The 12,911-nt window shown below is 39.2% G+C and overlaps 1 protein-coding gene across 1 annotated transcript in view; it reads left to right on the forward strand.

The window, feature by feature from the left end:
* The first annotated feature begins 7,201 nt into the window (after positions 1 to 7,201).
* The window catches only part of ghrhrb (growth hormone releasing hormone receptor b), a 34,648-nt gene continuing 28,938 nt past the window's right edge, over positions 7,202 to 12,911 (forward strand). Inside the window, exon 1 of the mRNA XM_051377230.1 lies at positions 7,202 to 7,484. Within this exon, the coding sequence (XP_051233190.1) occupies positions 7,383 to 7,484 (102 nt within the window). The 5' untranslated portion in view covers positions 7,202 to 7,382. The remainder of the gene's footprint in view (positions 7,485 to 12,911) is intronic.

The following is a 12,911-nucleotide window of genomic DNA, read 5'->3' on the forward strand; positions in this document are numbered from 1 at the left end:
TTCTGAAGGGTTCCTCTCAGTCAACGGGGACAGACCTGCTGCTGCTGTTGTTGTCGGTCCTTGTAAAGATAATGCTGATCATGTTTCTTTTTTAATGATGCTGTTGTTGTGAGAGCAGCTCCATGGTGGTTGGGGTTAGCGCTTTGAGGACAGATACTTCAGATACTGCGCAGTACTGTGTGTGGACTAAATAACACATAACTTCAGTGTAGCTTTGCAGATTCTGATCGTATTCGAGCCGTGTATTCATTCTAAAACAGGAGGGATTTAGCCTGACCTTTAATTTTCAAGATAAAGCTCTGCCTCTAAAAGTGAACAGTGATGTTCATTCAAACCATGTGAGCTTCTTTTGAGGCAGGGAATATGCAGTCTCCTGAAAAAACATCCATGAACACACGTTTAATGACTTTTCATCAACAGGTGTTTCAATAACTCCTTTTCTGCCAGTTGAAAATCCATCTTCCTGCACCAACTTGAATATTTCAGTCAAGAGCACATCAGGAAGTTGAGCTTTTGTGTTTCGCAATAAACCACTGAAGTGGCTCATTCTGCATGGGATTATACTCAATGATACTACATAGAAAAACTTATGGCAATGAATTTCAATGTCCCAAAGAAAGACAAATCATTGCTGCATACCACATAGAGAACATATTATAGATGTAATTTCACAGAGTTTGGAAGTACATTTTGAATGAATAACCTTTTGTGTGTACACAAATACTTAGTTACCCTTAACCGCCACACTGTAACATGCAGAGTGACGCTCCAACAGGGATAAAACCATACCATACCAAACCATACTGCAGAAAGACAAGATCATACTTTGTATGCTTTATTTAACAAATAGCCAACACAGTATGCAGCAGAGAGTGACTCCGGATGACATTGGATTCAGCAAACTTGGGATTCCCATCCTGAAAATAAACTCCAAGTGTGTTGCTGACTTCATCTCGAGACAGGAGGCCCTGTCAGCCAGAAATGTGACAAATAAAGGTTTGGCTGTCAGTGTTTCTAGCACTAGCACTAGCAGCAGAGCCTCCAGATGAGAGACAGCACACCAGTTGAGCTCAGGTGCAGTATGAGGTCACTCCATCTTAGGCAGGAACCAGACAACTTAATACAGAAACAGAGGCTTGACCACTTTGCGGCTGCATGTTAATACTCAGATGGAATTATAGTTTAAACCAACTTTGTCATCTTAAGTTTAAGTAGTAGTAGGACACCACACACATCACAAAATATGAAAGAAGTCACTATAAAATACAAAATTACATTTATGCTGGCAGTAAATACTGGACCAGGATATATAAACACATGGAATAATAAGAGAACCCAGTATTAAGATGTCTTTCTTCTGGATTTACCTCATCAGGGCACGAATAAATTGAGAGTATATGTTCTCAATTTCCCGTCGATGTACTGATAATTGAACTAACATGATTCTAGTGCTCACAACACAGTTTGATCACCAGGAGGAGCCACTCCTTTCATTGCATTGTTTTGTTATTGTTATTCCAACTTGACCACTAGAGGGGATCCAATCCGAATGCTGCCATGTTGAGTCGTAGAATATGTAGATAAAGTTGCACCTTGTACAGCCCCAGACCCTCGGAAGCGTCAGCACAGCCAGAATGTAATTGTAAAGCCACACCCTGGGTGAACCACCTTCTTGATCATGGTATGTCCCCTGCCAGGTGAGTATGAGTGGGAAATGTCAGAGACTGGGGAGTCATTCCCAGACACAGCACCCTGGCTGACAGTCCTTCCTACCAGTGTAATGTTGCGTTCTCACAGAGGGCGAAGCGAATGTTCGCCTTGCATTACTCACATGAGTTTACTTGTGGGTTAATTTGAATTTACTCAAGTTACCTTTGCAGTGTTACTGCTCGGGCCATAAATATATAAGAGACAACCAACAAGGATGAAATGAGAAGATGGCAAAGATTAGAATATTGCCTTCCAGTAAAGTCATTAATATGAGCTAATTTAAAAGTCAGTCTGGCCTAACAGCAATATAAAATATGAAATGTTACATAATTAGGATCACCGTATTATCATTCAAATCATCCTCATAAAATGTCTCCTCATGAATTCCACAGGGGAGTCTGAAGGTTATCACGTCCTGTGTGTCAATGAAACGCCCGTCAGCAGCGTCATCAAGAGCAGCGATCTCTGAGTCTGCAGTCAGATGGCCCACATGCCAGGAGGACCTCCACTGCACGTGTCCCCAAAGGACAACAGAGACACGTGAACGTGTAGGTGATGCACACATGCAGTGCCCAAACATGTGGGTAAAAGTCATGTTGTGTACTCGCCTAATGAGCTGAGGCTTTTATTGTGAAAAACACCTCAACTCCTTTAGCAGAGTTTTTCCTCGAGTATAAAGAAACACAAATGTATTAATATGTGACACAGGTTCATGATATCTGTCATATAATAGTGGCACATGGTTATACATACACAACATACACATACCATGTGTTCACATCCATATGCTGTATATATACACCTGAGCATGTACATACTGTATGTATTTGTGCATACAAATGTATACGCAAACATACATACACATCAAATATAGGTATACAAACATACATTTATATATAATGTTGCCCTCAGCAGAGTTTCTACACTGTATCTTTACTTTGTGGACATCCAGGCTGCTTGTAAATACCACGAAGCACTAAAGGCTCAATCATGTGTCAGTGTCTTGCTTTGTCTGAAAGCTGTAATTCAGTATTGACCTCCTGCTCATAATCATCCAGCCGCAGCTGTTACACACTGACATTAGTGGCCTCTTGTCTTTGCTGAGCAACAGGCTGCAAAACATGAGTCCTCTGGCAAAATACTGCAACTCTTCCAGCTTACTTAAACTACTATAGATTATAGCACCTTTGAGTTACTCTGATGGCATTTCAATCAGGAGGGACACAATAAAGATGAAAATTGTGAATCCTCTGGCGATGAGAACCCAGCTGTCACGACGCAGGAAGATCAGGATTGGACCCAAATGTAAGACAGCAAAGGAAGCAGGATGATTTTGGTGATTAAATATAGTAATTCCACAAATGGGCAGGTGCAGGTAAACAAATGCAGCACCAAAAGACCAAGCAAACCAGAATGAACTGACACAGCACCAAGAAAACACAGACTGAACACACAGGTGAGAGGAGGAATAACAAGACACACAAAATTACTGTACTTCACTACTCTAATTTACATTTATTTTGTCTCATTTATAAAGCATTTAAAATATGTAAATTATTTTACTGCTGATAAAGTTGTGATTTATCAGATGTACATCTCTATATATTTGGGAAACACTGTTATAGACTTGTGAGAGAGGTTCAGGGTTTTCAGTGATTGATGAGTTGTGATAACGTTGGTGATGATAGAATAAAAATCTCACAAGTGGCCAAACATATCGACTTTTTGGAAGAATATAATAAAGATATGACATGAAGGACATGACTGAGAGCTGCTGCTGGACTAAACGTATACCTAGTGATTGAGAGTGAAAACAACAACAACTTTGGGCTTCCTCTTCACTGCTCTTCCTCGGATAAGAGCAGCGATGAAGTCCAGAGGTGAAGAGTTGATATACGTGACACATCTGGCGAGTCAATTTCCGCTCGGGGGTTCAGAACCTCGCGGCGTCTCTGTGGACCATCTGGGGACATGCAGCTGTAAACAGCCGGTGTCCAGCAATGACAACACACACACACACACACACACACACACACACACACACACACACACACACACACACACAGTACCAGCACCAATCCACAAAGGAACAGATCTGGACAAACAGAGAAGAGGCCAGCTGTAGTTCTAATACAGCAGTAGGGGTCCAGGTCGAAGGTCAAAGATGTCTGGTTATTCTATTTTACTCTTTATTCTGAACTGTCAGCGTTACACTTCTGCTCTGATCCTGTCCGATCTGACATGCTGCTGCTTCAGTCTTTAACCTCTAAAATTCTTATTTCCACATTAAAGGGCCCCGTGGACTTTTCTTGCAAACAAACTTTATGTTATGACATATTGTGATTCTTTAACTTTGTTACTTTAGTTATTTCCTACAATATAAGCAGGTTCTATATCTCACAGTGGATCTCTGAACTGAAACTTTCTGAAAATTTCTCTATTCTTTAACTTTTAACTACAACAGCGCCACTGAAATGACTTTCCTCCACATTAGCTCCCAGTGCCTGATCTGAAACAACATTTAAGCTACAGCAATTACATTTATGGATAAGACTCACACACACCTTTAACACAGTCCTTTAAATCATAGAAATGTTAGCCCTATTGATTTATCCAAAATGATGTTCTGGACTGATTGACATCAGGGTTTTCCTTTGAGAGTGAAACAGTTTCACATTCAGAGTAATATGACTATTTACTTTTTTACAGTGGAAAATTAGAACTAATTCATACATTTATCTCTCATTCAACAGCTGAAAACAAAATTTCTAAGCATTTTTTGATGAAATCATATACAGACTGACAATGAAACACAGAGAATGCATCATCTGTACTTTAAAGAGTGAATTATATATTTATGCAATTTTCTCCCTCAGATGGTTTTGGTGTATTCAGGGTTTTTTTCAGCGGTATTGTATTGTGAGAAGTGTTACGTTGTGTACAGCTTGAATAAATCTAGTTTTAAATAAAGGAAATCTCTGTTGGTTTCTTCATAATGGAAAAATAATCTGTTGTGATTTAAAAAGTGGGGACATCAGATGTGGAAAATAACAGAAAGGAGGACAGTCAAAGTCAAGCAGACTTGGATTCTTTCTCCTTAATACATCATCATTTGTGAGGATTTAGTATTGATTTATATTAAATCCCTGGGAGTGAATCCTAACCTTGACGGTGTCATAACCTTAAACCTAAAAAGGGACAGAAAGACGACAGCTCTGGTCGTTTGCTTTTAAACTCTGCTACTTTTTTTCATGTTACCTCTAGCAAATGTGTGAACAGTCCTCTGTTAATTGTGTGTACTGTTACAGCCTTATTAATCCCATATTGCATATAATACAGAAAGTTCAGAGTAAACTTTGAGACCAACAGTTTGACCTGATCCCTGCAAATATGTGGAAGTTTTTATTATTTCATATGTGTAAATATAAGCAATTGTATGGTGGAACACAGCTAATATGAAATGGTTTGCAATTGGTCAACTGCACAAATGAACCTCAACGCTGCAAGCAAATGTATTGATTGTGGTGATTCCATTGGCGTAAGTTAAAACAACCGAGGTGACGCTGGAATACAGCCACTGTATTTTCTAGCTTCTCACACTTTATGCCATTTTCTTTGAGTGTCTAAAAGTGTTTTTATGCTTTATATGTGCCCAGTGTCTGTAGTTTAATCTACTACTAAGAATCACCAAATGCAATGCTTCACTGTGTGAATGTCAGTGATGGCAGAAAATAATGACAATTCATGCTAAAAGTCAATTTAAGCTCAATTTGTTCACTAAAGAGTAGAGTAGGCAGGAGCCAGCAACCTTAACCGTCCATATAGAAGCCTTACAATGTCTATTTCTTGCTGCAGATGAAACATGCCTAAGCCAGCAGCGTTGGTGGTAAAAGCAAACAAATCTGTCCATTCATTATTATATTCTCTAGTTTTGTCTGACACTTTCATTTTGTTGGATTTGGAAGCCATAGGTAGTCTAGCTAGGAAGAGTCAAAGCTAGTAGCTATTCAGAGTCAGCCAAATATAAAGGAAAATGCGGCAGGTGAAGACGTATGTGAAGAATGTATGACGCAGATTTTACTTGATGAAATGTTAAAACATTTTTACTATTGGAGAGAAGAATCATCACTTACAACAATAATATATGAAAATGTTTTTAAAAAATAACATTATTCATTTCCATATGGTCATTGAAGCTGACTGCAATGACGGCAATGGTGGTGAAGACAACAACTCCCATGATCCCACGCTACTACAAGACTTCATCAAAGTTTGTTATTGTTTTGATGTGAGAGACCCCCTAGTGGCACATTTACACATTATACAATTAGATGTAATGTCTTTAAATGTTTCTTTTTGTATTTCGTTTACTCTGTTTTTACCTTCCTGCCTTAACTTCATAAAAGCCCTTCTAGGTGTTGCAATTAGCATTGGCTAAAAACACTTCTTTCTATGTTTGCTGTATCTGTCCCTATCAAATAAACCCTAAACAAATAAATAGGGTTGTCTTTAATTGTTTATGAATTCAACTTTTCATTTGTAAAATGACACTTATGTTATTTCTTCTTTCAAAAGTAACATAAACTCACTTTAAAGCCCTCAGAAATGACCTTTTCAGTTCATGAGTATTCTGAATGTTATGAAATATGAGTCAGTTTTCATTAGGGATGGCTCAATACCTCATCTTTTCAAACTGAAAAATCAATCAATCAAATTTTGAGGATGCCTGACCTTTACCGGCAGTGGCAGTATGCTAGGGGTGAGTGGGTGTCTTTGGTCGATCAGCTTTCTCTCAGTTTAAGTAGTGAGGAAGTGGAATGCCATGCCCGTTAACATTAGAGACTCAGGAAGCTCTGCAGTGTTTCAACCAACCTCAAGCTCTGGCGGAAGTCAGCACAAAAATGTCACCAGTGATTACCTTTATTGTATTTATAATCATATTGATTGAACTTATTATCTCACACTAATAGACCTTTTATGTACTGTGCTGTTTTACGTTGTGTATTTATGGTTCTGTGAAGTTGTGTGAAGGTCCAGCCTAAAAGTGTTTCTGATGTCTACTTAAGCCTCTGATATTTTGATGTTTTTAAAATTGATTACATAAATTTGGATAAAAACCTACAGATGGGTGATGATTTAAAGGACAAACCAACCTCCTAGTCTCAATTCTCTTAATTAATTCACATCATTTTAATTCCCATCATGAATTCTCATTCATTCAGATTTCCCCTTTCATGTGTCACCCATCTGTATCTGTCACACACTGTCTATAACTGAGGAGATAACATACCAGCAAACAGGCGTGTTTGTAGGGTTAGTTTTAGGTCATTGAGGCGGTCTGAATGTAATTCCAGCAGGCTGTGTGCGCAGGTAAAGATGTGTCAGCGCGCAGCTCCGCGCCGCTGCTGCGTCTGTGCGCGCCGCTGCTGCGTCTTTGCGCTCCCTTATCAGGGAGGAGCGCACCTTGTGTGGCTCAGTCAAGTCCCGGCTCTCCAACGCGCGTAATGCGGACCTTCCCCTGCAGCGGTCTTATCTGCAAACGGCCAACGAGCGGCTCAGTTCATGGATTGTTTTAACGCGGGGGTCGTTTCTCATTCCCGAAGACTGATTTCATCCGTGGACATATTTTTACTTTTTCTGTCTATAGTTTCCAAAGTGAACAAACCTTAGAAATGTTTCTGCACAGGATGCTCATCTGTGGGAGCTCGTGCTTGAAACGGATGGCCACATTACTTCACGTGGGTCTGATCCTGCAGCTGGCGGCGTGGGAAACGGTGAGTCCACTGGCAACACTCAGGTTCTGGATCTGTGGGACCAGGTTTCTAATAGAATTATATAACAACACCTAATGCATTCAGATTTAGGTTGTTTAACACAACAACAAAAAGAAGCTTTTTTTGCTGCATATTTAAAGAAGAAAGAATTTTTCCTAGTTTTAACAACCATAAAATATATTCGATTCTGATTAATCCAAGCATTGCAAATATAATTTAGAAATTAACCCACCTTTTCTACTTTTAATATTGAATATTTGAGTGTTTGCTCATTTGAATATTTATTTATTTACTTGTCATTTTCTTCTTTCTTGTATTGCAGTTTAATTTAATTATGTCCATGTAAAGTTCAGTTAGATTTTATAGATTTAACATCATTTAGATTGCTATATGTGATGTAATGGGACTCTTAAGCTATCTGAATAACTTATTGCAGGGGTTCCTAAACTTGTTCAGGGCAAAGACCCCCACAATAAATGCACATTAGACCATGGACCCCCACTTTGAGAGGATTTTGTTGTAAGGCATCACCTCTGAGTAATGATTTTATGTTTAGGTTTGAAGAGAGTAAAGTCTTCATCTACGTTCAATCCAAACGCCAACCCTATTTCTTCCCTCATTCTTTCAACTTCCAAAAAATGGGATAAAAATGTAAATATTCTATCCCTCCTTTTGCTGGGGACTCCCCTACAACCCACTCACGGACCTCTGTTGGTTCCCGGACCCCAGTTTGTGCCTTATTTATGCCAGATTAAATATTAATTCAGAAATGCAAGTCCAGATGAGAAGCTGTTTTCTGCGTGTATTGGCGTGCTGCCCTCCTGTTGTCTGACCTGTCTGAATTGAATTACAGTAATTACCTCAGGGATGACGCGATTTAACTCCATTATTGGCTGTTCTGTGTGGTCTTTTAATAGTCCCAACTTTTGCCATATCACCTCGACTTTTGCTTTTTGCTCTATGTTGGTGTCCTAATATAAAAAAATCCTTTTCAAAGTTTCAACTGTGAACAGGAGTATACAGTGATAAAAACATATACCTCAAATAAATATTCAATCAATAAAAAGTATGATGCAGTGGTGTCTCGCGTGGCTCCATTAACACTGGACACTCACTTGACTCTGCTGCCTTTGGCTCCAGACTGACAGCAGCAAAGAGAAAGCATTAATATTTTCTCTTTTTTCTGCATATGCACATTCCCCTTTTTGAAATTCAAATTATGCAGACAATTCAGGGTGGAGGGTATTTCTATTCTATTCCATTTTATCCTTATTTGAACCTAATGTCATCCTGGAGGCTCCATCAGCAGCACCTGAGGGCTCATCAGGATCTAAATCCTGACGGAGGATTCGGTTTTATGACGTCTCTTCCCCAATCCTGAAGGCTGTTAATGGTCCTTTGTTGTCCCTTCCTTTATTAGCTGCTTCCTCCAGAGACTCTGCTGCACCTCTGATTGGTATCAGGACCGAAGGTGCTCATTTGATTCACTCTGCGTTTTCATTATAGTCCCTGACATGGATAAGAGCGGGACAGACGTCTAATGCCACTTATTGACCTGCTGGATCACTTTAATTGCATATGAAGCGATCATGGCAGGAGTGACTTAGTGTGCACACATCCACATCTTTTTTTCCCCTGCTCTTTGTTGACATTTATTTATTTTTTTAAATATACTGTGAGCTTTCTTTCATCAATTCTCAAAAGCAGGTTTACAAATTGCCAATATCCATATTGGAAATTCCTCAGATACTGCCTAAAATGCAATATTGGCCAGTACATATATATCATGTATGCAGAGTTCAGGTATCGGTATTTGGTATCGGGAACAAAAAAAATGGTATCGGAACATCTGTATTACAAATTCATTACCTTGCATTGTCAAAAAACAGTATATAGTATATAAAGAAATCAAATTTATTGTATAAAAAAGTCAATGAGAAGTTTTCAGATGTCTTCACTCAAGTAAAAGAAGCAAAACCACACAGTCAAACTACTCCATTACAACTGAAAGTTCTGCAGTACAACGTTACTTAAACTGGTTATGAAATAGTCACAATTTAATGCCGATGCCTCTACATGACTTACACAAACAAACAAGACCGTCAGTGGCTATTTCTTCATAGTGATTCTTGATGCCTGCCATCAGGTCAGATTTGGTCGAATTCCCCTTGAAATCAATGAAACGATGCGGTAGAAACACTACCGCTTGTGTCCACAGAGGGTCGCCAGAATCAACACAAAATGAATGTTCCTTTTAGTTCCTTAAAACGGCAATAATATACTAAAAATATATTTTTGAAACTGTTACCTTGACATCGATACCGGTTCCTGATTGCTTTTTCAGTACCAATTTTATTATGGTACAATTACTCATAGGCGGAAACTGTTCCTGAGACCTGGGAGCAGCTGAACAAAGTCAACCTGGATAACTGGACTAAAATGATATTTGTACAGTGTTGGACTATATAAAACTATAAAAAAAAAACTGTCAGATATTCAATATTTGGGTTCACTGTACAGTTTATCAGTTGTTTTGTACTATTATGTAAATCTGTCACTCATGGAGTGTCAGTTTACTCAATGATAAAAAAGCGGTCCCTTAAGTGGGCTAAGAGGTAGAGCGGGTGGGTCCATTAATCAGAAGGTTGGCTCCTCTCGCTGCATGTCGAAGTGTCCTTGAGCAAGACACTGAACCCCAAATTGCTCTCGATGCTGTGCTTCGGTGTACGGGTGTGTATGAATGATTAGTTTCCGTTCTGGTGAGCAGGTGGCATAAAATACAGTCCATTTACCATTTAAGTTTCTGGTAATAGTGGCAGAGTGAGACCTCCTACTGTCTCTGTGCTAGAGACAACAATCCACTGTCAACCTTTTCTCTTTTCATGTGTCTGTAAACACCATGCCGTCTGAAGTGCTCTCTGCCCTCACTCTGGCAATGAGAGGGAACGGAGCGGGGGGGTGAATGGACTCACAGACGAGCAACGGGTTAGCTGCACTGGATAACTAACAAGCAGCCCAAAGGTCATTAGTAGTCTGTGCAGATAAGTCCTGTCTGTCTCTGGGAACACTTATTTTATGTTCTCATGTGTGAAATAAAATACTACATGTACAGGCCCACTGTTGCAACATTGCAACCATTATTATTTTTATAATTATTCCCGTGAAAACTCAAGAGGGACCCTTTATTAGAATAAATATAAATGTATTTCACTTATGCATTGTGTAAGCAACATAAGAGCTACTTTCATTACTTTCACTACATCATATAGTGTTGGCTAGTTCAATTTATTTATGTTTTGTTTGCTTTATTATAACAGTGCTTTATTATTTGTAAACTCATCATATGTTAGTAAAGTAACTTGTACTTACAGTACTTTAATAAATGTCAGCTATGACATTCCACCATTTGTAGAAAAAATCTTCTGATTTTCTACAGAGAGCACTTTTTGAGCCGTGACGTCAGCAGACTCACAACCCTTTGTCTCCAGCCGGAGGCAAGTTAAGCGTCTGCCTTGAAAACATGACATAATGCCTTAAAATCAATTCTAAATGCCACAAGTGAGCAGTGCAGAGAGGTCAAGGTGTTTTTCTAGATTGTGAGTTATCTTTCTCGTGGTTGTATTTTGTCCAAACGGAAGGCGGTTAATTGATTTTAGGGGCCAATAATGAGTGACAGTGATCCAGTTACTGGAAACGAAAGCAGGAGGGATCTGTGTGTCTAAAAATAAAAATAATGATGCAAATTTAAGAGATGCTCCTAAGATGAAAGATAGTGGATTTTGTTGTGCTGTTAAAATGTTAACAGAAGTCTGAAGAGAAATTACGGTTTATTAAAACTCGGGTGTTGAGGCTTGAACCTGTTTGTCCGGACAAAGTGGCGTGTTTGCGCAGAAAGCAAAGTGATTTTTTGTTAATGTTTGCAAAGTCAATGCAAAGCCATGTAAAATCTGTCCCATTCGCATTGAAAATATTCAACTTTGAGCAAAATATTCACACGTAGTGCAAGGCTTTTGCAGTTGTGTCTGGGGATGACTATCTGTGGGCACCCAACTACTGCTTCATGTTTATACTGACAAAAAAGGAGACTGGAGGATGTGAGTGAGAGGAGAGGTCTGATCGATTCGGTACACCTGTGTATCATCAGCGTAAAAATGAAGAAAAATAATGAATTACTTAATAATAATAATAATAATAATAATAATAGACACACTGCACACACACACACACACACACACCTCTAATGACATCAGAGACCTGGTGATTAGCTGTCCTTTGTATTACTGTTAAATTTTGAATGTAAATGAGGGCGGCAAGGTAAAGGTCGGCTGGAGGCGATTGGCGCCCTGCGATAATGACCCAGTTAAGACAGTGATTGAATTTAAATGACATTGCTGCCACGTAAACTGTTGCCATTTAGGATCGAGGGTTACAATAATGAAAGTGCATGCTCAAATGGCACTCTTGACTCACACACACACACACGATCTGATTTTATTATTCTGCACCTATTAAGTTGGGGAAAAAACATCTGCCAGGCTCGGCACTTCATCATATCAGTTAAACCAGATTCTCTGCATATCACTAAACTGTAAAATTACTCTTTGTGCTGCTTCATAAGACAGCAGGTCGTGCTACTATCTTGCTTGCGTAAAGGAGGTTTGTTCCATAAACCTGCCGGGCAGATATGACTGTGATGTTTTGTGTCACGGTGAGGCTGCGCTGCCAGATCGAGTTTCAGCCACACAGACTCATTTGTTGCTGCTGTAGATATAAACTATCAGTGATTTAGGAGTTTATAGGCCACCCAGTTAAAATGAATTGTGTAAATATTTTGCCTTTTCACAGTAAATTCTCCTTGTGTACAGTCATGTGTTTAGGGGGTACTGTGGATTTATCAGACAGACCTTAAATTAGAAAATAAGTCTGTGTAATGGAAGGAACTGATGCCATTATGTATCAGAAAACCTGGATTTACTGTGTGAGAAGACAGCTACCAGTTTTGGAAACAAGACAAAAACAATTTCTGATACTTTAATGAACATAATCAAACTGTATTAATAATTAATTCTCACTATGTACTGTCTTTGACAGCTGGAGTGTCCAGAAATTACACTAGAAGGACCATGTCATATTTTGAAGTGGAGAACCACTGATTTGATGATTTGGGAGTGAGTCCAGGTTGACCACACCTGGGACACAAACTCTGTTCTTCACTGTCAAAGTCCTGCAGTTTGTGCAACACAAGATCGTAGCACGTAGAATGAACCTATTACCTTTCGTCCAGAACATACAAACTCTCTCTCTTTTGACTCAAAGTATAGACTCCTAACACAAGAATGAGCTCCTACTAAGTTTTTAGTTTCTCAGCAACCGATCCAATGAAGGAAAGACACACACAGAATGACCTATAGACAACAACTTGACAGC

The sequence above is a fragment of the Dicentrarchus labrax genome, unplaced genomic scaffold (assembly GCF_905237075.1).
Source record: "Dicentrarchus labrax unplaced genomic scaffold, dlabrax2021, whole genome shotgun sequence".
Taxonomy (NCBI): domain Eukaryota; kingdom Metazoa; phylum Chordata; class Actinopteri; family Moronidae; genus Dicentrarchus; species Dicentrarchus labrax.